The sequence below is a fragment of the Mytilus trossulus genome, chromosome 10, assembly GCF_036588685.1.
Source record: "Mytilus trossulus isolate FHL-02 chromosome 10, PNRI_Mtr1.1.1.hap1, whole genome shotgun sequence".
NCBI classification, from domain to species: Eukaryota; Metazoa; Mollusca; class Bivalvia; order Mytilida; family Mytilidae; genus Mytilus; species Mytilus trossulus.
In genome coordinates this window covers 43,508,672-43,535,895 of record NC_086382.1, presented here as the reverse complement: position 1 = coordinate 43,535,895, position 27,224 = coordinate 43,508,672, and the positions used below count along the sequence as shown (strand labels likewise).

Here is a 27,224-nt window from a genome sequence, read left to right as displayed (position 1 = left end):
GATGTTAGAGCAATATGTAAAAACTGTTCACTTTTGTTTAATTATTTGCAAAATCTTTAAACCGGACTTGAAATTTTTTTCAAACTGGATCTGAATTGCTGTCAAAGTCATATTGCACTATGTTCTATGTGAGTTTGTGTACAACTGAAAGCAGAATATATTGAGAATTTACATTTTATAGAGAACACACACTACAACAACAAAGTTTATGCACTGTAAACATTTAGACAAATTTCATAGAGGACACTATTACAAGTTGTGTTAATAATTTGATTAAAAAAAAACCAATAACCTGAGAATAAAAGTTTTGCAAGTTTTAAAGTTTAAAAAAAGGTATAACTTGAAAACTTGTACTTGTTTTTTTGCATAATATATGCTGATACATTGGCTAAATGATTAATTAGTCCCTCATATGTCATAGTGTAAACATTTAAGAATTGATCATTTATAAAGTTCATTGTTGTTAACCATTTGAAAAGAAGAAAAAAATATTTAAAAAAATATGTTTGGTAAGAGGATAACACAGAAATTAATATATTCTTCATATTTCTTTTCATGCAACTATTTTGACGAAAATTTATATTTAACTTAAATGAATCATTATAACTATCCATTTGATGCTGATGCCTATGCAATTGTTGAAAAATTTCTATATTTTGCATAACTTATGATTTCAAAATTATATTCATATTTAATTTTACAATCAAAAAGGAAAATAGATAAGGTTATCAAGGGAGGATACCAAGATTTCAAAATTGATAAAATTTGGCATCAAGAGATTTCAGAATGCAGTTAATCACATTTATCACTAATTGAAATCACTTATCAGGACTCAATGAGAAGAATTAGATTTTTTAAGTATATTTATTCAGAAAATAGTTGCCTGGGGAATGAAAATATCTATTCTCATTAGTACAAGTGAAGATTAGTTAAAGGAGATATATGTGTGTATATACATTTGATTGGACATAGAAAATTATATTCATCTGAATATCACAAACATACTAGCCGATTAAAAAAAAAAATAAAATTGTTAAGATATATTATTTATTCAAATGTTCTCTTATATCCTTGAGGCATCGTCCCCTGGTATCAACTGCATTCAAGTTACCTATGATGCTTCCTTGTTTGCTTTTGATACAGGTAGGAAAGAGACATTTACACACATTTTACATGCCTATGGCCCATAAGGTATCGCCCCCTGGTGTCAGCTGCCTTTAGGAAACCATAATGCTTTCCTATTTGCTGCTGACACAGGATGAGTCATGGACATGTTTAATTTCTACTTTCTTTTTGGCTAATTATTATATATTTAATTGATCCAACTTTTTGTGTATTATACATATGTGGATATCTATTTTTCTGTTTTTCTTTTTGGGCTACTTGTTTGTTATCTATATCAACCACACTTGCAATAAAATGCATTAGTATTAAAAAAAAAACATACTATAGATTCTTTATCTACGTATTCTTTAAGAACTTAAATAGTTCTCGTTTAACTTTTTTTTTTTTATCTCATTGTTTGTATTGTATTATGAAAAAAATTATTGATGTTGTAATGTTTATGCCCTTTGGGGCCCATAATTGGAAATAAAATATCTTATCTTATCTTATCTTATCTTAGTACATTCAATTGAGGAAAGTAATTCAGTCTTTTATTGTTGTGTGAAATTCTATGTTTATTTTATGCCTTTAAAACAGGAATCCTGCTAACTTTATCTAATTTCCAACATTATAAGACTTCTGTAAGGTTGTAATATCTATTTATAAATATAACGAATGTATTATTTCAGATGAGAGAAAATTATTTGTTGGAATGATCTCTAAGAAGTGTTCAGAAAATGACATTCGCATGATATTTTCACCGTTTGGTAGCATAGAAGATTGTACAGTTTTAAGAGACCAGAATGGCCAAAGTAGAGGTAAACTAAAATTAGAAATACAGTGAAATCTCTAAATTAAACTAAATTAAACCCAAACTAAACTGGCAACCTACCTGTACTCTAATAAAAGGTCATAAAAATATTCTTATATAACATGTGTGTACCAAACTAGTGTAGATTATCAGAAAAAAAGTTTTTTAATCGAAACAGCCCACTCTTCTGATGCACCCACTTTCATTCCCAGTTGTTGCTGGGATGGTGTCGCTCATGTCTTAATTTTCAATGTTGTTTTGTGAGTGTGTTTTTAGCTAAGGCAGTGTCAGTTAATTTTCCAAATTAAGAGTTTATCTATCCTTTGTTATCTGTAGCCTCTCTTTTCCAAAGAAGCTAAGGATTATGTTTTTCTTAGTGAACATATGAAATCTGTGACTAAATTGAATCTTCTTGAAATTTCTTGTAAATATTTATTCACCAGTAATATTATGGGTTACTGTTATTCATCGAAGTTCGACTTATGATAAACTTATTTACAAGTCATCCAAAATTAGGCAATTTCCAATTATCCATATATTTAATACATTAAAAGAACTAAGTTCCCTTTTGGAACATTCATGGTGTTTGATATAGTTTGATAGTTGATGAATTGTGGTAAATGGTTAAAATTCCCACACTTGGTTTCACATCAAGGGAGTTAAAAGAGCTGATACATTTTTGTATACAGACAAATAAGATAGATGCATAACTATAAAACTTAAATAGCCTCCTAATATTTCATTTTCAACTTAATGAATTGATGAAAGTAAAATCTTTAGCGCTGATTTTGTAGAAAAATCTTTTAGGTTCTCTCACTTTTACCAATTTTTGACTAGTAGTCATTCTGTATGTCATATTCAATTTATAAATATTACATACACGTTAAAACCATAACCACCTGTTTAAAAACAGAAGCAATTATTCTCCTTATCTGCTAAAAACATCATCAATGTAATATAACATCCTAAATTGCACACAAAGGCAGACTCTTGTTTATAATGTACAGGTTCGAAGATAACCTCTCTTTTCAAAGGATGGGTGAAATTTGTAAGATATTATGTATAGTAGCTGATTTGAGTTAAGTTTTATGGAACATCTGGAGTGTATTATCTTTTAAGGGGAGATAATGCTGTGATAACCTTAGTATGTGTATAACCCTCAATTGACAGACTTATACAACATTTATTATCTCAATGGAAGCTAAAAAATACAAATTATTTATTACTTTGATTTAATTCTAGAATAAAGAATAAATACACATTATTCCCCCTTATGATAATAGATGTTCAATATACATTATTGTCATTTGGATATTGGTTGGCTTGTTGGAAAGAAATGACCTTAAGTTCAGAAATTTATTTAATGAAATCAAACCTATATCGAAATTACAGTAAAATAATATCTGCTTCTTATGTTTCCTCTTTGCCTTAGTGAACCATGTCTGTTTCTTAGACCAGGAATAATTTTGTGCCTATACATTAGTCAAGTTATAAATTGTTTTTCTGTTTGTTCAGAGGAGTTAAGTGTTGATTTGTTCATGTGATCTTCTGTACAGTCCAGCGTTTTAATTGTGAATTGATATCCCTCTTTATGTATTATTGATATTTAAGCGATATAAAAATAAGAAGACATGGAATGATTTCCTATGAGGCAACTCTCCACAAGTGACCAAATGACTAAGAAATTACACACAACTATAGGCCACCATTTGGCCTTCAACAATAAGTAAAACCCATATCAGCTATAAAAGGCCCCGGAATGCATATTTGTTGTTGAGGTTTCCTTGAATGTTTCCTTGTCCTGCATGTGCTTGTAATATTTGACCTTGAACTTTAGGTAAATTACCATCAATCATTGAATCATTCTTGTCTTGTATAAATGATGTACTTTGGCTATTTTACATCTTTCATATCAAGGTGCTTGAGTTAAGCATCTGTTTCTGATTGTGTTAAGTTTAAAATATATATATATATATATATATAAAAAAAAAATATCCATTGCAGGCTTATAATGACTTATGCCAAACGTTTAAAAAAAAAATATATTGCTTAAAACACCACTAATCTTGTAAAGTATTTTAGAAGCTTAAACATTATTATTCTATTTACTTTTAAAATATTTTTATTTTGTTGAAACTAATTTCAAAAAGTTGCCCGTTTGAAAACACACAAAAGATTTTTGAATTTTTTGAATACATTCAAATATTGGGGAACAAATTTTCTATCTTACAATGAAAATTCTCAAGAGTAATTATCTCTGCATGGAATAAAAGATGCAATGATGAGATTTATGTTTGTAGAGGGATGTTTTTAAAAACAGGTGTTTCTCTAAAATGAAGATGGAATGCTGAGATAACTTATTAGCACTGATATTGCTAAATTGGGTCATCTCAGTATGTCATACTGACGTGTTTCTTGCTAATAGATATAAGAAGATGTGGTATGAGTGCCAATGGCAATGAGACAACTCTCCATCGAGGTCACAATATTGTATAAGTAAACCATTATAGGTCAAAGTACGGTCTTTAACACAGTCTTGGCTCACACAGAACAGCAAGCTATAAAGGGCCCTAAAAATGACTACTGTAAACCATTCAACCAGAAAAACCAACAGTCTTATCTGTATAAAAAACTAGAAATGAGAGACATTTATGAACCACATCAACAAATAACAACTACTGAAAATCATATTCCTTAACCCCTTCCTGTTCCCATCGGTACTCTGGTACCGATGGGCTATATATTTGGGTTACTAGCTTGCGCAAAGTATTGAATCTTTGACATTTGTTGACGTACAGAAGTGGTTGATGGCTCAAATCAATCCCCTATATCACAGCTGTGTGATTAGTGGTGCCTAAAACTTCTTCCGAGTACGGTTTGGTATCAAATCGCCCCTAACGACAACGTTTTCTCCTGTAAAAACCGTGTTTTTTTTTTTGATTTGAACTTAATATTTCCGTCGAGTATGGGAAAATAAACTGTTGATTTTAGGGGCAATATGACTTTTTTTTATTAACTTCGCCGTGTATTTTTGAGGGAAACTATTCAAAGTATGATTAAAACTTGTACTTAAGTGAAAAAAGTGATTGAAAGTGTACCAACGCAATCATTTACTTGAAATGCACTCTCAATTTGTGGTCATTTCTTTCCAAATTAATTGAAAAAAAGACAAAAAAGACAAAAAGTCATGATTTTTTTTTTTCGAAGTTGAAATAGATGTAACAGAACATTGTTTCTGATGTGCCTGGTTATGGAAATGTTGAAAACACTTTTGTTCAAATAAAGAAACCGGTAAACGTCTAGAAAAAAATGGCAGACTAAAGTATGATATCATCCTATATTTGCTCAAAATAATGGGTTTTACAACAATTCTATGTTATATCGAGACTTAATTTCTAAACGAAAACAGTAAACAGGCTGATTATTTGATTACTTTCACTTCGTTGCTTTATGAAAGAGTTAAGTATTAAAATTTCGATATATTAAACTGGAACTCCCGTGGTCCAGTGGGAAGCTGCACTAGCCCATAGCAGGAAGATTGCATGTTCGAACCTCAAAGCCGGAGGTGAAAAAATAATTTCCTATATTAAATGAAACTTAACTTAACTTTACTTTCAATTTCAAAAAGAGGGTCATGAATACATACAAAAGTCAACTTAAAAACAATGTTTGTATGTTTTTAAAGAATGTGTGTCCTAATTGCACCCCCCCCCCCCCCCCCCCCTTAAACTAAAACCTCATAGGCCCAAAGACCAAAGTAATTATTGGTAATTTATGGAATCTTTACTTTCAAAGTCAAAATTCTATGTGCTGCTTGGAAAAACATAATTTAAGCTAAAATTTGTGTCAAGTATAAGATTTTGACGAAAAAACGGCTGAAAACCGTTATTTTGCATGTTGCGGGCATCCACGTTTGGGGGGCATATAGCACGTATTTCCTCCAACTATACCATAATGGTAACTTTCCTGTGTCTATCAGACTTAGGACATTGCTTTGACACTTAAACTTTATCCTATTAGCCCTTATAAAAGTCTCCACACGACCTTTTTCGGAAGACTTTTGTATTTTTTACTTTTTTTTTCGCAAGTCACGTGACTTTTGGACAGATAACACGTGACTTCAAAAGACAAAATTTCTGATATATTATATTTTTTGAAATATTTTATCATTTATCTCTCAAATGGACCTAAAACGACCTTTATGTAAGCCTCAGTGCGAATGCTATATGCGATTGAACTTTGATAGTGTCTTTCCATAAGTTTACGTCCAATTTGGCGGAACGTGAAAGGGTTAATAGTTTGATTTGTAGGTTTCTACTTAAGCTAGTAAATGACTTTTTGAAAAGCTGCATTTTAGAAAGATTAAAACAATCTGCAATTTGGAGGCTGTTGAAATCACTGTAGTGGAAGCTTTGACGCCAATACATTTAAAAATACATTTATATGGCCTTATCAAGCTCATCTTCATAATCGTTATAGAATTAATGGTTTCGTTTGAATACACATTTGTAACACATAAGCTGCACATGTTTAAGTACACAAGAGTTGTAAGAAGTGTCGTTAACAACAGTACAGGCAGGTGTCACCAATCAAACGTGTTTTAACATAAAAAATGATGGATAACATATATTCCTTTATGGTTGTATTGAGTGTGAAAATGGACATTTACAATACATTTACGCAAGATAATTGGTGGCATTTTACTTTTGTATATTTTCAAGGACTTGGGACAAATTTTGAGTAAAAAAGTTTTTTTTTAATTTGTAAACCTTTAAACAACCAGGGTGAACTGTTTAGCTATAGTAGGTGATCATATAAACATGATATGGCCATTGACCTGGTAGTTAATGAAGATGTATCTGTCTCATTTATTTATGATAAACACCAAAGGAACAGTATTTATCATATTGTAACTGTCCTGTCTCTTTTAGTCTTTTAACTGTCAAGTTTATAAAATCGTCTATGCCAATCCAAAATTGAATATAAAAATTGATGGGAAACTGTTCTCAGAGAATATTTCTCAGAAATATCAGCAGTTTTATTTTTGGTTTGTTTTATGCCACTCATTATGGTAGGTCTAATGCAAAAATGTTTATTTGATGATAGAAGATCAAAAGAAAAAAAATAAGAATTTTCTTTCCATTAATTACTCTTGGATGTGGTCAATTTGAATTGAAGGAAGGCCTGTTGATTTGAAATAACATGTTTTTATGGGCTACTTAATGGCATTATGTTTTTCTGTCCGTGCATTCATCCGACTGTCTGCCACACTTTAGGTTAAAGTTTTGTACTTGTATTCTGTACTCTTCCATATGATCTTTCTATTTCCTTTGCCAAGTTAGAGTTTTGACCCAAATTTCAATCTCCATTGTACATGGAAAATTATAATCTGTGTATTTTGTGTGTGAGGCATTCCTGTACTATGGATGCATTGTTGTTTTTTTGACAATTTTTACCCTAACTAGACAAATGATAAAAGCTTTAGTTTTTATGTGCATAAAGCAATTATACATGCTTGAAATTTTAGTATACGTTTTGCTGGTGTTTTTTTTGCAGTAATTTTATATCTAATTAACCAAATCGGTTTGTGTGTTTTTTTTCCATTGAAGCTAACACTAAGACTGTCAAGCTGAAATAATGATGTAACTACTTGAATAACTCTTGATGCACTGACAAGTCTAAGCAGCTATACATGAACAGTAAATTATGAACTAATTACAGTCATTAGACGTCATACGATTGTTATTTTTTTTGCAGGCTGTGCTTTTGTTACATATGTAAATAGACAGTCAGCTCAAAATGCAATAAAAAGCCTTCATCATTCCCAAACAATGGAGGTATGTAAATGAACGTTAGCATTCCGCACTAATTATATAATTCACTCATCATCATTACGATAGAATTCATTGGCCGACGTTTTTGTCCTATATTTTTTGTTGCGCTATATCACGTAATTGTGTCATGTTCCAAATATAATGAAGTACTTGCATGTTTCAATGTTTCAATACGTTTTGTGGCACATAGTTATCTTTAATAAAAGTCATTAAGATAATGTGGATGTTAGCGTCTGATATTAATAGTATTTATAGTACACTTATTTTAAAAATAATTATAATCACATTTATTGCTCATGACGAAGGTGAACAGTTAATTCAATGCAATAGATTTCGTCTTTTCGTATAAACAGTGAATGTATATGAGTAATTAAACACACACAAACATGCATGTCATTATAATGTGGAGTTTCAATATAAACAACAATATACATGATATAAGTGCCATTCTTTTTATACATAGTAATTTCCTAGTGCATCATGCCATTGAAAATTTGTCTTGTCCATCCATTCTGTAATCAGTACATAAACATTGATGACTGTATGTTATAATGCAACATGAGAGTTCAGTGGAATCTGTTAAAGGAATTTAATTTCATCCTGTATATCTTGGTTAAGGCAATTTAGAGCCCTTATCATTCAATTAAAAATATGTAAATATAAAAAAGTAGATGTAGTATGAATGCCAATGAGACAACAAGAGACCTAATGACACAAAAATTAACAACTATAGGTCACTGCACAGCCTTTAACATTGAGTAAAGCCCATATCGCATATTCAGCTTTATAAAGCCCTGACAAGACTAATTAGGAACAGTTAATACGAGAAAAATAACAGCATAATTAAAGTACAAAAAAAGAAGAAAAGTAAAAAAATATATAACACAGCATCAAAGAACCACTGAATTACAGGTTCCTGACTTTCCAGCTTTCTTGTATGAAAATAGAAATAAAAAATGCTGCAAGCCATGTTATAGAGTGAGTCTACATCTTGAAGAGAATGTCAACAACACATACTTAAATCTAATATACTGTTAAATCAGATATATTCTGTATTCAATTATTATTGAGAAATGTTGAACAATGGCCATTAATGTGAGAAACTTATTGCAATTTCAGGACAGGCTATATACAAATAATAATGAACTGGAAATCAAAGTTTTTATTTGCAAAACCTATCTTATTTCAATTTTCCAAATAATTAAACATTGTAAACATTAAATTATTTATAGTAATCTATTTACTTCTGTCTGAAATACATTTTCTAAGGAGATATTTATTGACATGTCATTGTAAATGCACATGTTTGCAAGAAACAGGGATCTGATTTTGGGGAGGAAAAACTGCAATGAATAAAATAAAAAGTTGTGTATAGTAATTATGTGATAAAAGAAATGAACTGATCAATTTTATAGGGCTGTAATGCACCAATAGTTGTAAAGTTTGCAGACACACAGAAAGAAAAAGAACAGAAAAAGTTGAACAACATGACAGCCAATTTATGGAGTCTTTCAGTAGGAGGTTTAAATGCTCTTGGTCCACAATACTTAGCAGTAAGTTTTATTAATTTATAATTTGTTCATACAAACTTTTACTGTTATTTGATGAACAAAGATGATTTAATGTTGGTTTGCTTACCATTTGTTAAGTGGTTGAAATTTTAAAGAAATTAGATGTAATATGGTCAAAAATAGTTCAACCAGAACATTTCTCAGTAACTCTGTTTGCAGCTAACAGTACTAAAATAATATATGCCTAGAAATAACGATTATTGATCTTTTATAAAAAAAAAAGTCATTTCTTGTACTTACATTCCAATATAAGGAAAAATTTGACGGAATGATTGTTGGTGTATAGTTGCCACTTTTAGGCCTCTTGGGTGTATAATGATGGCTAGTTTTTATTGGTGGAGGAAGAGTAAGTGCCAGGAGAAGATCACTGAAATTTTGTAAATTAACAGGCAATCCTAGTCAACTTAGTTGAATGCACTTTTCCTCCAGTGCAGACAAGCTATGATAAGTGTAAAAAAAAAAGATTTTGAAATATCTTTCAATTACATCATTATCATGAATGCATATCTTTTTTTTTCTTTCTTTTTCTTTTTTTAATATTTGACATTCTGTCTTTGTAATGTGATAAAAGAACTTTGTCCAACATTTCCAGTCCTGAGTAAACAGGTTATACATTTCATACTTGTCAAAAAATGAATTCATATTTGTCTGATGTCTTTATAAAATATTCATGGTAAATTTGATATTTTTGTAAAAAGAATCTGAATTGAAAATATATCTTTGAAACCTGATGTTTTGAGTTATCTTGATCTATTTCAATAAACTGTTCTTTAATCAATAAATGAAGAAAAAACAACTTACTGAAAATACATAAACTATGTTTTCCTATTGAAGATGAATTACGCTACTTATAAAAATTGATACTAGCTCTAATCCTGATATATTATCAAAAAACACAAAAATTTTGCTATTTATTTTATGTAAAGACGGCTGGCAAATTGCTATAAATCCTCGACCGTATTACATAATTTGTTAGGGAAACCAGTTTCTCGCACACCTTAAAATCATTTCATTTGCAATAAAATCGTCTTCTTTCACTCCTTTCCCTGTTTTTTCTGCCTATTAATGCAAGATATATTCCATAAGTTTAACAAGTTCAAATGTAAAACCACAACCACAGTGAATCATAAAAGATTCTTACAAGCTTTGAGTCGCTGCCACCAAATATGTTGATGAATAAATCGGAGATAAAATGTGAAGAATGATGTTTTTCTTAGTAATAATTAGCCATTTCTTTCAAACTGATAGAGTAAAAGTCCTTTGATGTTCAAAGGGGAAAAAACTGAGTTTCGTGTTTAATGGGCACCAATTACTTAAATTGGGTAGGCTTTACAAGGGGATTATGCAATGGAAGCTAATAAAATGATGATATGTTTCTTGGCATGTTTTTGATTTCTGAAGCATTGAATGTACCTGACAAAAGTTTTTGAAGATGAGTTCAAAGGAAGGAAAGGGGTTGCCATACTATATCACTCAGGAGATTTTGAAAATGATGGTACTAATGTGAATAAAATTACTCGGACAAAAAAGTGATATTTTTGGCAATCATGGCAAAATTTGCAAACATTACCTATCAGGCTACCTGTCTCTATATGTAGTTGTTGCTAACACATTTTAAGTTGGGAGATTTAAGAGATTTCAGATTCCAACTAAAATTGACCACCAATTTAAAGTACGAGAAATTAAATTACTTTGAGTGAATGTCTTTTAAAGTCCCAACTTTTACATTAAACATTGAAATTTATTCATTTAAATGGAAATTTTCCTATATATGATAACAAAGGTTTTTTCCTATCAAATTGTGAAAACTACCCAGGATTCTTACTCTTCACCTTTGCTGTAGAGGTCAATGGGTTCAATCCATAGCCCACTTACTGACAAAAAGAAATCCTCCAGCATTTGGATAATTATTCTGCACAGTATAAAGTCTTCAATATAAAGGGGAGAAGAATTCTGGATAATTGTTCTGCACAGTATAAAGTCTACATTATAAAGGGGAGAAGAGTTCTATAATAGAAAAGACAAGTTTGTCCTTAACTTTGTTCATTTTATTGTGGTTAACTAAACTAACATTTCCTTATTTCAAACCATAAGGCCATAATAAATAAAAGGTTTGTTTGCCCAAACACTACCTACCCAGAAAAAAGCTGCCTACTCAAATTCTTTTATTGTCCTGATTTGAAGAAGTTTTTTTTAATCAAATAGGCATGAAGACTAATAAACATCTGATACTTCAATTTCTTTTTTTTTTTTTTTTTAAAGAAAGAAAATGGCTTCCTACCTACCCACTGTCTGAACCTTTGGATAGGGTTTGGGCAAACCAAAATATTTTCAAGTGTGGCCTAAATTCAAATTCTCAATTGAAATGCTGATTTAGAAACTTCAAATGAGTGTTTTCATTGACTTACATTATCTAAGAAAATTCTTGAATTGGAAGTACATTGATACTTATCTGGAGTCTTGTGTCCTTATTTGTTTATAGACAAGAAAGGATTAAAGTTTTTGCTGCAGCTTCCTTGTTAAGAACTAATTTCCTGTCAATATGTGCTTTGAAACCATTCATACAGGAATCCAATGCATATCTGTATTAAATGTGGGATATTCTTTTAATTATTTTTAAACATCTGATTCCTCAGTACAGCTGTTTGTTTAATAGGAAAAGATGTTTATTTTATTGGATAAATACATTGTAACTGAAATAAAGATAATAAAACGGAGAATTATTGCTGTTTCTCTAATTTACATGCTGTAATTTGATAGTTCAGTCAGTTTAATAGTAAATAGAAGGAAGAAGAAGAGATAGGCAGAACTCATTAGGTTATCAAGAGTATTTTAATAGATATTTTTTCAAACCTCAAATGCTTATGGCAATTTTGTGGAAGAATGTCTGATATTCCATTTGTCTACTAATTTGACAAACCATTCAACTTATTAAAGTCAAAGAGTGTACAGGAATGGTTGGTAACTAAAGGAAAAAAAAACCTAATTATAACATCTAAATAAGTAGGTGAAAATCTAAGTTCTTGCTTGAGTGTAGTTTTGACTTCACAAAAATAAGATGGGATGACCGAAGTTTTCTAGAAAAAGGCTGAAGGAATGAGCAAAGCATATTGTAATTGGTTGTAAATTAACAATGTCTAGGCCAAAGGTTAAAACAAATTCAAGCAATTTTGTAATTAGTTGCAGATGCTTAATGATAATTTAAAAATAGTTTAGAAATTTATTGTTATGTTTTAATATGTTGTGATAATTAATGATTTGTTTGTTCTGGGTAATAGACAAAGTATTACTTGCAATACTTGAGAATAATACAGCTGCTGTAAAATGGATGGAACTCCTAGATCTAATGATGATATATAAGTTCATTCACAAAAGTTTTTCAATTTCAAAGAATTATCGATTTTCTAGTCATAACAGCCAACAGATTCATGACTATAAATTTAATTTTATCATTTCAAAGCATTTTCTAGACAAAGTTTGTTTTCATCGTAGAAATCATAACAGAAATATAGAAAACTGGTTTGTTTTAAAACTTCAAAAATGATATAATTATGTCATTGTTTAAAATATAATGATGAATTACGTCCACGAACCTTATGTAGCTAGCTGATGACTAAACTTGCTTTGATGGGGCAGAATTTTGATCTAATAAACCTGTAATTACAAATGATGTGATTGTTCTTTTCAGTTATTACAACAGGCAGCGGCAGCAGGGAACCTGGGAATGTTTAATTTAGGTAATATGGGTACGTAGACAATGCTAATTACCTTATTATCTTGTCTGTCTGTTTACAAACCATGCCTCTGTGTTGACAAGGGTCAGTTCACTTCCGCCTAATGTTATGTAATTTTTACACAACAGATACAGCAACAGGAAACACTGGTTACAAGTTAATAAGACAAATTTTAAGGAATTTTTATGATAATTTCAAACAGAACTTGTTCATGAATGAATATAACTGGCACCTGTGAAAAAGAATTCCTTCAGAATCTTATTAACATTTTTTCATCACGAAACGGCAGACCATATACACAGAAGGAAGCTTTGATTTGCTGCTAAGACGGATGCACATATCAGATATGTCTTGAACGCATAAACTTGTGCAATATTTTTTTGGGGTGATAATTTGAAAGTTTCTATGTCTAGACTAAAAAAAGTAGTTCAATACTTATAGGTTAATGTTATATTAGCTACATGTTTCTGTGATTCACAACTTTATCATGTGACCTATCTTATGGCATCGTTAGTCGTTAAATTCTCATTTATATAACTACTTGTATGTGTCTCTTCTAATGTCAAAAGAATAGTAGCTATTTGAAGCTGATGTTGTCCTAATTTTAGCATGGCATACAACCAATTAATAACAGTGATTTAGACTTAACACTAGATCGTCTTTTTGATACTTCAAAGCATGATGATTTGTTTGTGGCTACAAATAATCACTAAATTCCAATTAACATGATAAAATCAAGGTTTTTTTATAGCTAATTTCCTAATGCATGTTAAGCAAAACTTTGGTTAGCTTGCTTGCTTGGTTTGTTTATTGTACAATTGTAATTAGGATAATGTCGAATCAAATTTAAATATAATATATACAGGTTAAAATATGCCTATATAATATATATTGTTTAAAGATGTCAATGTTACTTCAAAGCTTGAATTAAATTTTATACAAACGAGCAAGCAAGCCTTCCAAACCTTTACTCTACAAGCAGTAAGAAATAAGCTCTAATGATTTTTTTTTTTAAACAATGGAAAAACGTTACTTTGGATCAAATATTAAAATGGAATCGAAAAGCATAAGGATCAATTAAATTAGATTATTTTTATATCAGAGAAGTAAAAAAATGCCATAAAATTAGTTTAAAAGTTCCCCATTACTGCTCTGTAGTACAAATGAATTGTCTTGGACTTGTCAATGTCAGCATCATTTTAAGGGTTTACCCTTGCATCTCCATATTATTTTTGTGTCTGATCTGAGCAGAAAACTGTCAGATCATTTAGATGCAAAGATTTTTAGGAGGCTCTGATAGTTTTTTGAAATCAATTTCTGCACACTTGTTCTATTTGCAAAATATAATGTACAGGATTATGAATGAGTTGAATTGTTAAATGACAATTGTAAAATTTCCCTACCTTATTTATTTACCTATCAAAGGTGACGCAGGGTTAAAAGAAATTAGAAAAATGACTACTGTAAAATTTCTCTACCATATTTAGTTTACCTATCAAAGGTGACACAGGGTTAAAAGAAATTAGAAAATATTTGTGTTTTTTCTCCTATTTACAGCAGGCGGTAATAATGGTCTGCAGCATCTATTACTGGCTCTTGCTGCAGCGGCAGCAGGAAATAACCAAGGAGGTATAATCTCCCCTTTCACATGCTCTTTTGCTTTTGTGTTTTGCCAGACAATAGTCTGTTTTTGTAGTGAACACTTATTTTTCAATGTATTTTTGTTGGGTACTTGTTATATTATATATCTTTACATTTCAACTTCAATATTGTAGTACGTACTTGGTTCTTTTTCTCTCTAATTTATAAACACCTTACTTTTTACTATTTTTTTCTCTTTGTGTTATTTTAATTAAATTTTTGGTGTTATGTATCAGATAAAATTTAATCAGAAGGAAAGATGATTGTTGTCCAGTCATGTGTATGAAATAATAATTAAAGGTCCAGGTATATTACAGAACCTATATAGAATAAATGTGAAGATCTACACAAGGCCAGAATAAGTTCTTAAAGTTTAGCCACACATCAAGGTCTCGGTCATTTCAGCTTTTACATGACCATTGTCCATCTGCTGTGACAAAAATCTTGTGCAATTTTTATTTATTAGTTGTCTTAGTCACACAGTACATTTAGCAATAATTGACGTCACAAAAAATAATATTTAATCATAACGCTTTGTGTTGAAGTCTTTGTGAAATTTATACTTGTCCAAACAGTTATTATTGTGAAACATTTGCAGTTTGAATGACTGCTTTTAAAATTTTGAGTGTTTATTATTTATTTAACTAAATTTCGTTTAAGTGTGAACAATTCAATTTGTTCTATTAGATATATACATATTGTTACTAATAAGGACCTTTAAATTTCACTGTTGAAGTGAGCAAACACTTAGGTATTTAAACAAATATTGAAAAATAACCAGGTAATAAAATTTACCATGGGCAAAGGGAAGTAACTCAATGGAAATCTGGAATAATTTTTGTGATTATTTTTTTTAGCAATTTGAACATGGTGTCAAGTCACAAGTCACTCAAAATTTCAACTGCATTGTGTAAATTATAAGGTTTATAATTTTTCCATCTGGCTACATGAAAACATGGGGGTAAAAATAGCTCATGAATTCTAGAATAATGGTACTACCATTTATTGATATCTATATTTAGTCCATATTTTGCAGTAGAGTATAAACTTTTGTTCCAGAAAAATAGGAAGTACATTGATGGATATTTGAAGGCACTTTTTCAGGCATTAACACCATTCAGACTTCATAATTAATGCATTCATTAATCTTGAATCAATTTCTGTGTGTGGTGCCTTCAAAGTCCTAATGATGTCTTTTTTTCAAAAAGAAAAAAAATACTTATTAAATATGCTTAGGGATCTCTGAATTTATAGCATGCAAGTTGGAAACCATCTTGATAATCTTGATTGAATTATACATGTATTAATACAGATATTTTGTAGTTTTTCTGGAAAACCTACATCATATATCTCTTAAAACTAATGTGGTTTGGCACCCTGTCAATTTATCAATAGATTTCAATCTTAGCTAATTGCAGAACTTGTAAAATTATATGGGATTAAATAAATACATATTTGAATTTGATGTTTACCTATGTTCATGGAATCCACCAAAATTGATATCACACAAATAAGAATGTATCAACTATAGGTCTAACATGACTTTTTTTTAGCATTGTGAAGCAATTGTTTAATTGGAATGATTGTTGGATTTTGCATAAGCGAGTTATGAAAATAATATTTTTTCTTAACTTAAACAGCATGTTGAGTTATGGAAGTTAATTTAATTAATATTAAGTCAGTATTGCTGTTTTCCATACCCATTTTTTTGAAAAATATTTATTCTCTCTCATTTAATTGATATATATTTGACTAGAACTTTAGAGCAAATTTTGACAGAGTTTACATTTTTTGGTTGATACAGGACTATTAGCTGCCCTTGCAGGGCTCCAGTTTAATGGTGGAAATTTATCCACCCCAAATTCACCCAGCGGATCAAATTGCTCCAATAACAACAGCAGTACAGGTACACCAGCGTCTGTGTCGATTTTCAGCCGATTCTTTTTAACATAAATTGCTCTTCAACGTACAAAGCAGGGAAATTTGAAGTTTGTTTGGATCTAATGTTCCCTCTTTTTCCTATTTATCACATCCCTGCTTATCTTAAATTGTACTAGTAAAGCTTTACTGAGATAAAATTGAGAATGGAAATGGGGAACGTGTCAAAGAGACAACAATCCGACCAAAGAAAAGTCAACAGCAGAAGGTCACCAACAGGTCTTCAATGTAGCAAGAAATTCCCTCACCTGGAGGAGTCCTTCAGCTGGCCCCTAAACAAATATATACTAGTTCAGTGATAATGAACGCCATACTAAACTCCAAATTGTACACATGAAACTAAAATTCAAAATAATACAAGACCAACAAAGGCCAGAGGCTCCTGCCTTGGGACAGGCGCAAAAATGCAGCGGGGTTAAACATGTTTATGAGATCTCAACCCTCCCCCTATACCTCTAGCCAATGTTTATACCATATTTACTTCCTTTGTATTCACATTTTGTAAAGACATGTTTCTATTGTTAAAGACTTATAGTCGACCATTAGTTGTCTTTTAGGTATTTGAGCTGTTAGGCTGCTGACTGATTCATGAATATCCAATATCTTTTATTTATTTAATCTAAACTATAACAATAAGGGCTTTGAGTTGATTTACCTGCTTGCAGTAAGCATCCAGTGGCTAATCCAGGGAGAGGGTTCAGGGGAGTTGGAACCATCTCTTTTTTTGACAAATAATGAACTTGAATAAAGACATATGATTGGAACCCACTCTTTCTTCTCAGTTGGGGCACCCTCTAAAAAAGGCTGGATCTGCCCCTAAGAATCTGAAGATGGGTTGAAGAAAAAGAAGGTCAACATCTGATGACACGTTAGACTATAATAAGATAGAGAGAAAACTAACTTCACCAGTTACTTAAAAAATTGAGCAAAACTTGATGTGATTGTCATTAGATTATTTGGTTTTGTCTTAATACAACTTAAACATATTGCTGATCAGATAAAGCCTGCTAGCATGACAAATAATTGATTTGAAATGAGCATATCATTTTTTTATGCATAATATTTAGTTCCATATTGCCAAAACCTTAGAAATTATGTACTATATAGAATACAGTTGAAGAGCAGTTAATGTTATTTTTGACTTTCCTGTTTATGTGGCAAGCCTGGCTGTTATTCTCCTCTTTGAAGTTTTTATTATTGCAGCATGTTTATCATATTGTATTCATTTTCATATCTTTGTCTCATTCATTTGCAAACAAGGGTTATAATAACCAGAACAAAATTCTCTTTTCTAACAAGTTTTGTAATGGCTTTGCTTTCTTGTTTTAAAACTTGAAGGTTTTTATATCGTATTATATATTTAGTTATTTCTCACCAAATTAACTATAGTATGTATCGGTATATATATATAATACTCTTTAATGTCATTTAGAAACCAGAATCCGTCATTGTTTCCTGTACTAATAGAGGCAATTTCTCAAATTTCCAAAGATATGATACTTATTCTCCACAGCAGCCATTTAGATTAAGTAAGAATACTTTGCATTATTTTAGAAGCATTACAAAGAAAGCTTGTCTCTAAAATGTCAAGGAAATTATGACGAATCATGGTTACTCTAAATATCTTTTCTACAGAACATATTGATTTTAACTTCAAAAGTATTTATTAGAAATGTTTGCAGATGAATTTTATTTCACAAAATGTTTATATTTACTATAGGCCAAGAACACTTTATCATAGCTCAGAGCCCCTGTTTAATAGTTTAGTATTAAGAATACAGGGTATAATTCAGTTCTGAGACATTAAGACAGGTTGAAATTTATCAATTCATGGTTATGATATGGGAAAAAGAACGAAAATGGCAGATAATATCATAATATATGTACGACTATTCACACATTAGGAACTAAATTTACCTTGTATTCTTGGAAATTTGACAGATATTTCTCATGGTTTTAGAAATTTGACAGATATTTCTCATGGTTTTAGAAATTTGACAGATATTTCTCATGGTTTTAGAAATTTGACAGATATTTCTCATGGTTTTAGAAATTTGACAGATATTTCTCATGATTTTAGAAATTTGACAGATATTTCTCATGGTTTTAGAAATTGGAAACCATGCCTGTTTTGTAAAGAATATGTAAATAAAACAATGTTCAGTTAAATCTTCTTTTCATGATTGACCTGTTTTTGAAATGTTTGAAAACAAGCATTTCCTGAATAACACTATATATCAGAGAGAAAAAAAATCTTTGTCAAAATTCTGTTACTTCATTTATTAGAACTTTTAAACAGGGCTCTGTGCTGTTTTTGCAGCAGTATTTTGTTAATGTATGAATGCAGCATGTATTTTTTATTTGCATCTTGTTTTGGCTTTGTTTTATTCTTGACGTTTTATTTTGAATGCATATAACAGAAGCAAATGGCTACATTTGTTTTAGAGCTACAGAGATTTGCTTTTGTTGTTGTTGTTTATTTTTTGTTTACACCAGTTTATAATTTGCATGTCCAGTTCAGCATATTTTTATATTGTCAGATTATCACAGCTTCTTTTCACTAATATGCGTATATTACACTTCATTTTGTACTGTTTATGTTAAATTTATATCTTCATATTTACGCCCGATAACTTCTTTACTTTTCAATTTTTGTTATTTTTTTAAATTTGTTTTTTTTCCTTTCCGTAGTGGAACTGCCTTAATTTCGTTACTTTTGGGAAAACTTTTAATTTTTTTCCTTATAAGACTCAAACAGTATTTTATAACTAATAAAAAAAAGTATGAGAATCTTTTTTAAAACAAAAAGGACTAAATAATTAAAAGAGTTTTCAAATTTGATGATTCTTGAATTTTTGTTTATTTTGTAACTAATTTTTTTGATTTTTTATAGCCATTTTAAAAAAAAAAATCTTGCAAATATTTATAAAAAAAAAAGAATAAATAAATATAAGACTGATATAATCAATAAATGATTAAACTGTTGATTTATTTTACAGGAGAGGTTGCCAGTCTACAGAACTTGCAGGGTCTGATGGCTTTAGCCAATGCTAATAATCCAGGTACATATTTATAAGATGGGGTCCTCGGTAGCTGAGTGGTTTTAAAATTATAATCCTGGTACTTTTTATAACTATTTAAGCATTTTATCTACTGTATCACAAAAATATTTAACGGAAATTGGGAATATGTCAAAGAAATAACAAACCCAACCAAAGAGCAGACAGCAGCTGAATGCCACTAATGTGTCTTCCACATAGAGAGAAAACCCTACACCTAAAGGTGGTCCTCAGCTGGCCCCTAAATGATATTGTGTACTAGTTCAGAGGAAACCTATGTCACTCTAAACACAATCAACTCTAAAACATATAATAAATGAACTCATACTAAAAAAACATACATGACTAACAATGGCCAGAGGCTCCTGACTAGGGACAGACACGACTAGCCTCTCGATACTTGGAGTTTTGTAAATTTAAACCTTGCATACCTGTACAAGTAGTAGGTGAAAAGGTCGGATTTCAATCTTAATTTACTATTACTCATTTTCTTGCTGGTTGTCAGTGGTACCTAGGCCAAATAAAAATATATGTGTGGTTCCAGTGACACTACCTTCCTGACTTTTTTGTCTTGAAATTAGCCTACCCTTAACACTTTCCTTACTGAATTGTTTTTTTCCGCGACGTTGTGTGACCTGATCAAATTTCCGCACGCAGTTTGCCTGGCCTGAATTAATTTAACGTGTGAATGGGGAAAAAATGACGTTTTAGAAAAAACGTGTGTATCTTTGTTGTTTCTCATCAAATCGGTTTCAAACTTGATACTGTTACACTTAAGTATCAAAGGAGTGTTGCAATATAAATAAATTTACATGACAATACCTACTTTTGATTTTGTTTAACCTTTTGTGGAAAGAAAATGACGTTTGATTTGCAAAATCTATTTTTTTTGTGACCGGTTTACATTTTTGACTCCCATCTTCTAAATTAACAATACAAACGGTAATTAGCAATTTCGAGTGTTCCTTTATCGAAGTTTTATAGAAAAAAATAACTCCAGAGTCAAAATTCTAGCTTATTAGTCAGAATAAATACGAATGAAAATGGTTTGTCAAATTCCGCGGCGGCCATTTTTTTACCTGTACCATAGTACAATGCAATCACCAGATAGGAAGTTGTGTCCCTGGATAAGTTGGAGTTGTCTTTCTTAGTCCGATGTTTTCTTTGAATTTGTGTATGAATATAGATATAAATTGACTATTAGGATCTTTTGTGGAATTTTTGATATTTTAATGGAGATATCTAATGATAATTTAATCTGGTAAAATCAAAACTTTTGAGATTAATATGTGCTTTTTTTTTAATGTGCAAATATTTTTTTCTGTTTTTTTTTTTGTATCAAACCACTGACTGCATGGAAATATTAATTAAATGTAAGATGACCTGACACACTAATCCATGTACATTTAACACTTTAATAATGTGTTGATAAATTAAGTGAGACATAATTAAATGTTGAAAGACAATCATGAACTTTTAAAAATAAAATTACTTTGAAAAAGTCTACAATGATTTATTTTTAAAATTATTTCTTATAAGTGTCCTGACTCCATGGGATGCTAGAATTTTCACTGTCTTTGGTTTTGTATTGTTCAATGATGAAGATGATTTAATGTTCCTTATTAAAAAAAAATGAGAAAAATTATTAAATGAAAATGTCAACTGTAACAACAAATAGAAATTATGAATATCCTTTCAACAACTTATCTGTGAAAACCTTTTCAACAAATTATGTATATAATATCCTTTCAACTTCAAAATTGTAACAAAATAACTGTTAAAGTTTAATTTTTGACTGAGTGGGAGACAGTGAAGCAATGGGGTAGGCAAAGGGGTTTTCTACATTCAACACAACCATATTTTGAAACTTTTTTTCCTGTGTACCTTTAATATTTACCCTAGCCCAGCATATGTGACACCTTATCTTGTTTCCCAAAGTCTACTGGCAAACAGAGTTAACCTACATGTGTTTGATCTGTCTTGACGTGGTAGATTTCACAATATGACATACACTGTGTCTGACGCTACCAAAACCCAAAGTTTGATGGCCCATTTCTTTGTTTTAGGAGGCATGAATTGCTTGAATGCATCCCTCCCTTTGTAAGGTATCATGAAAGGTCACCTATCGTTTGGGGACATGTTGGTCCCTCATTTTTGTCTGTTAAGGGGGTCTTTTATTTCTGAGTTTGTAAGATACATCATTATTAGCCTCCCATCTTTGCTCACCTCGCTGGTGCGTATCAGTGAAGTGAAGATACCTTATTATCTGCATAATTTCGTCCATTTCTTTCAAAAATTAAGAGACCATGACTTATATTTTTAATAACTTTAAACGTGATAAAACCTTCAAGTGTTGGGATTAATAAATTTCAGGATAAAAACAATCTATGTACATTGTCAGAAAATATAACATTTTTGTCCTAAATTCTAAAGCTCGTACAATTATATTTTATTTTCCGTCAATGTACATATATTATATTGAATATGAGAATAATTGCCTGTTAATATAAAAATATTTTTTACTTTAATATATGTGTGTGGCTCTGATCTGGCTGCGGTTTATCATCTTAGATTTGAGATGATTATATTCACATTTATATATGATTTATAAAAACATTACCGGTTTCATGTTAATTATCAAATCATTGCAATATTACTTTGCTCTTCATGGGCCCTTTAATTAAAATAAAAATATCTTATCTCTGTAATCAAAATATCCTATCTTTGGAATAAAAATGTCTTATCTTATCTAATTATAACTATCAATTATTTGGTTGTGAGATAGAAACATCTGGAAAAAATATCCTTCTTTGGGTCTCATATGTTTTGTGGACCAGTTACTTCTGGGATGAATGGGGAAGACCTCTTTCAAATTTCAATATATAAAATTCTTGGTGCCATCAGTCATTGTTGGAGGACATATTTACATCTGCCAGCTGTAATTTTTTTCGCCTGAAAGTTCGCTGACCCCTTCTCTTTCAACATCACTTCAGGAGTGATCATGAAATCATCACCGATGTCATTTTGAGGTCAATGCATTTCATACCGTTGACCAAGAAGATCTACTTCTCCCACCGAAAATCCCTCAAACTCGTTCTCAGAACTATCGGACATTTTTGTGTCTCAGAATGTTACAGACACGATACAGACCATGAAACGACATTTTACTAATATTTACTATAATTTTGCGTCCTTGACATCGGCAAGTGAGAGAGGAATGTGATTGGATTGTTTTATTTAGAACTTCCATAAAAGGAGTGCGACCTTTTGCACTCGTGGGAAAAATCCAATTACCGCGCCGACGGAAGTCGGATTATTACTTGATTTTATTCTCCGTGCAATTTTTAAAATCGTTTTTCGTAATTTGTATCATAATGTTAATCAAAATATTCATGAAATTAAATTCAACTTTCAATCCAAATAACCTTTTTTCGAAGAAAAAGATCACATGTTCGCATCACATGTCTTGTACAAAATGGCGGCGGCTTAATTTGTTTGTTGACGCTACCGATCTTTCATTGTATTGAAGTATATATAAGGTATCAAATTCAGTCAGAATTGGTATTCTTTAACTGTGATATACAAGCTTCCTGAAAACCTCTATATGTATTGGTTAAACGTAGCTTTACGGGGGGAAATGAGTTAAAAGACAAAAAAAATATGATTATCACGTGATTGTCTATACCTGAAAGCATTGTTCGGCCTGGCTACGGGGATGCCTCAACACATTGTTCGGCCTGGCTACGGGGATGCCTCAACGCATTGTTCGCCTTGAAAGGGTTAAGATTTTATTGTCATTTTTCATTAAGCACTGTTAAAGTCAGAATGATGCTCCCATAAATTCAATGTAAAAAAACAACAACATAAAATAAAAAAAATCCCTTTTTAGCTACCTACCCTATCTTTTTTCAGATGTAACTGAAACCACACATATTATTTTATTTGGCTTTAGGGGCACTCCTTTTACCAGTAACAGCTTGCCTCCATGATGTTACATCAATAGTGCTGAAAGTGGTGTTTAACACAATCAATCAATCAATGATTTATAAGATGGTTCTTAAAATGGTATCATTGATTTGACACATTTCCTGAGGGCAACTAATTTTCGGATGAATTATCCCTTCTTACTTTAAAATATATGAATCTTTATTATACAGATACAAATTTTTTTTCTCTTGTGCAGCTATGCCTCCTCTGCAATTTTCTACAAGATAATATGAAGCATAAGGATAGCTAAGCATCAATTAGGCATTGCCACGTATCATTGCATAAACTAGATTTGAATGTTACCATATGATATACAAATAGATATTAAGCTTAGATTTATGGGAATATAATTTTGTTTTCAATGTTTTGTGGCTCAAAATTTTCAACATAATTTAGAGGGTCATAGTTGAATTTCTGAATTGTTCCATAGTTTCATCAAATCTTTAAAAGCTTTATAACTAAGACAGTTAAATTTAATTTTGTACAATTTCAGGTGCTTTGAATGCATTAGGTATCCAGAGTCTGTCAGGATTGGGTGGTAATGGTATGTCTAATAGCACAGGTGAGTTTGTGCTTTTTATGTTAATTCAAGAGATGTCCACTTATCTGGTTTTCTGTCCTTTTTAAGTGTCGTTCATTTATTAAGTCGTTGTAGGATTGGGTAGCCTTCATATTTTGCTCGCCTGGCCCAAAATGATATACTACAATTCCAGAAAATGCATGAAATACTTGCCACTGATTGTTGCCAACAATCAATCAGATTAATGTTGCAAATTGGCCAAAGTTACAAACACATTTAGATTCAGTCTGGTAGACATCAAAGGTTTTTTAGAGCCTTAAGTTTATAAGGTATTCTCTAAAATTGTAAGGTGGCCAGAAGTTCTACTGTAATCCATAGCCAGTCAACACTGAGGTTGTAAGTTGGAACCCTGCCTGTGAGGGTGCACTAAACTCCAATCTTCAATTGTCGGGATTATCAGTTTTCCTATCAAATGTCAGTGATTTTCTCTGGCACTCTCTTTTCCTCCACCAATAAAAACTGGCAGCCACTTATCACCCCAAAAGGGGTGCTTAAAAGTGGCATTAAAACACAAAAAAAATGAATCAAGTTTCCACTCATTTATAACAAATTAATATAGATTGTTTAATCAGAATGATAAAAAATGGGGGGCCATTATTTGGACGTGGACTTACTTATTAAGTTGCAGTGTGGGTATATGACTTTTCTCTCCAAAGGTTCTTTAATTTCTTTGCTATCAACATTAATCAGTTGGGACAGGCAGCATAATTAGCTAGACTAAGTCTTGCCAACAACCAAGTCTTAAAAAGAAAGTGCTGTTAATGATAATTAAGTCATCTGAAAACAATGCATAAATAAGAATTCATACTTTCAAAATTGCCTACAGGGGAGACAAATCTCTCAACAGTTTGATAAACTGGTCTCTTCAGAAAGGTCTTACAAGGATATGTTTGTCTTGTAAGGTAAACTAGTGCAATAGGGAAACAAATTATAGTTGATCATCTTAATAATTGGAGTTGGATAATCGTTTTATAATCAGTGTATTTTAACTTTGAACATGCAAATCTGTTATATATGACCTAAAAATGATATTTTTATTTACCACAAACGCAAGACATTTAAAGATAAATGAATAAAATAAAGTTCAAATCAACTAACTTTGACTCAATACATTGATTATCGTTAAACAAAATTATAAGCATCATTTAGCTTTAAAAGAGAGATCATTTATCATCTGACATAATCCTTACCACTGAAGCCATAAATTGTTTAATATGTCAAATTTAACAAAAACGGTATTGATTGAAAAGTTTTGTTCTTTAATGTAAGGACTTAACAATAGAGGAAACAGTTTAGGTGAGATAGCTAAATATAGTAGCTCCGTAGTCTATATTGTAAAATGTTGTCATGGTAACGTCAATAAAAAATGTTATGCTAAAAGAAAGGATTTTCAGGTGCAAATTGATTAATGTTTCGGAAAATGAACTTGGTATTTCATGTAAAACATAAACAGTTTTAATATATATACGGTTTCAGTGCAGAATAATTGAAGAAAAACAATGACTAAACTATGTTTAAAATTTTTAAAATGTTTGTTTGTTTGGCATTGTGCATTGTATTATGTAGTCCAGTGTAGTTATCTAAATCCAGGTATTTGATTGTCATCTGTTGAATTTTCATCTTTTAGGATTTTTACCAAAAAATTTCTGATATCAAGGAAAAGAGCATGATTTTGTTACTGAATTAATTTTTGACCCACGAACTATCAGATCAAAATGATAAAATTTCTAATAAGTGTGGCATGATATACATTAGCTACATTTTTTCAATCTTTCCACTTGAGAAGAATCATAATTGAATTTTAATGATAAAAATATTTTGGTGAAATGGCTCCAAAAAATATATGAAATAAGAAATGGTTAATTTTACATCAAAGATTGTTGGATTTAAAGAATTGAAAGCCAATTATAATATTCCTTAATGCATGTAGTTAGAAAGATGATATCAACTTTAAAAAAATATAAGAAGGTCAATTGCAATTATGTTATGAACGGTTGGGTTATAAGGATTTCTGCTCCCTCTATAATTAGATTTTGATGCCAATAAGTTATTCCAAAATTTTACTGAGAGAGCAAATACAGTTAATTTGATTATGATAAATTCGCTTTCCTATCTAGCTTTTGGACACAGACCAAATGGAAATATAGGTGAGACTTGGCTTGAGGGTTAATTGAAAAAAAATAAAAACAGCACTTAACAATTGGTATTTTCACACTCCTGTTTTGACAATTTCACTATTTGTCTCATACACTGGATATTGCTTTTAACTGGTGCCTAATGGATTGTTCATTGCAACAGTGAAATAACTTGACTGGTTTCCAGTTTACTACAACACATGATAAATTGATAGCGCTAAACCTCTCGCTTGTACGACAGTCGCAACAGTCAACCAACTCATGATTGCATCCATAAAATTTATGAAGTGATGATTTCAACTTTACCATTTGGAACTCTTGGTTTAAAAATGAAAAGGTCACAATTGGGAAGCTGAAATCATCTCTTTTGTCGTGAAGTTTTGTTTTCAACTGACCATCATAGTCAATTTCTAGATATAAGTCCTAATCAAATGGCAAAATCAAAAGCTCGAACACATCAAACAAATGCATAACAACTGTCATAGTCCTGAACAGACATTTTCTTATGTAGAAAAAGGTGGATTGAACCTGGTTTTATAGCGCTTAACCTCTCACTTGTATGAATGATAAAAATAGGTGCCAGTTAGCTGCAATATTTAATTACATTGTTCTTCTTGTAATTTTGTTATTTGTAAAATTTGAAAACTGAAATCACAAGTAGTTTAATATCTTTGGTATATAATTCAAGAATTACAATTTGCAGTGACACATAAACACAGTTGGGCAGGGGTAGTGCTTGAGTTCATGCTAAAATGGTACAGATAAGCTTTAAAACATTCATTAGTATCTATGCAAAATTAAATGGGTACCAGTCCTCAAAAAAACGTATA

At 30.8% G+C, this 27,224-nt stretch overlaps 1 protein-coding gene across 16 annotated transcripts in view; it reads left to right on the top strand.

Annotated features, from left to right (window-relative positions):
• The window catches only part of LOC134687410 (CUGBP Elav-like family member 2), a 66,675-nt gene that overhangs the window by 28,406 nt on the left and 11,045 nt on the right, over positions 1-27,224 (top strand). For 4 of the 16 annotated variants that reach the window (XM_063547678.1, XM_063547676.1, XM_063547673.1 and 1 more), the window contains exons 5-13: positions 1,794-1,922; positions 7,673-7,752; positions 9,165-9,302; positions 13,009-13,066; positions 14,612-14,683; positions 16,500-16,601; positions 19,633-19,695; positions 24,173-24,241; positions 26,377-26,406. In XM_063547678.1, the coding sequence (XP_063403748.1) occupies positions 1,794-1,922; positions 7,673-7,752; positions 9,165-9,302; positions 13,009-13,066; positions 14,612-14,683; positions 16,500-16,601; positions 19,633-19,695; positions 24,173-24,241; positions 26,377-26,406 (741 nt within the window). The remainder of the gene's footprint in view (positions 1-1,793; positions 1,923-7,672; positions 7,753-9,164; positions 9,303-13,008; positions 13,067-14,611; positions 14,684-16,499; positions 16,602-19,632; positions 19,696-24,172; positions 24,242-26,376; positions 26,407-27,224) is intronic. The other 12 variants (XM_063547679.1, XM_063547677.1, XM_063547675.1 and 9 more) reach the window with 11 other exon arrangements.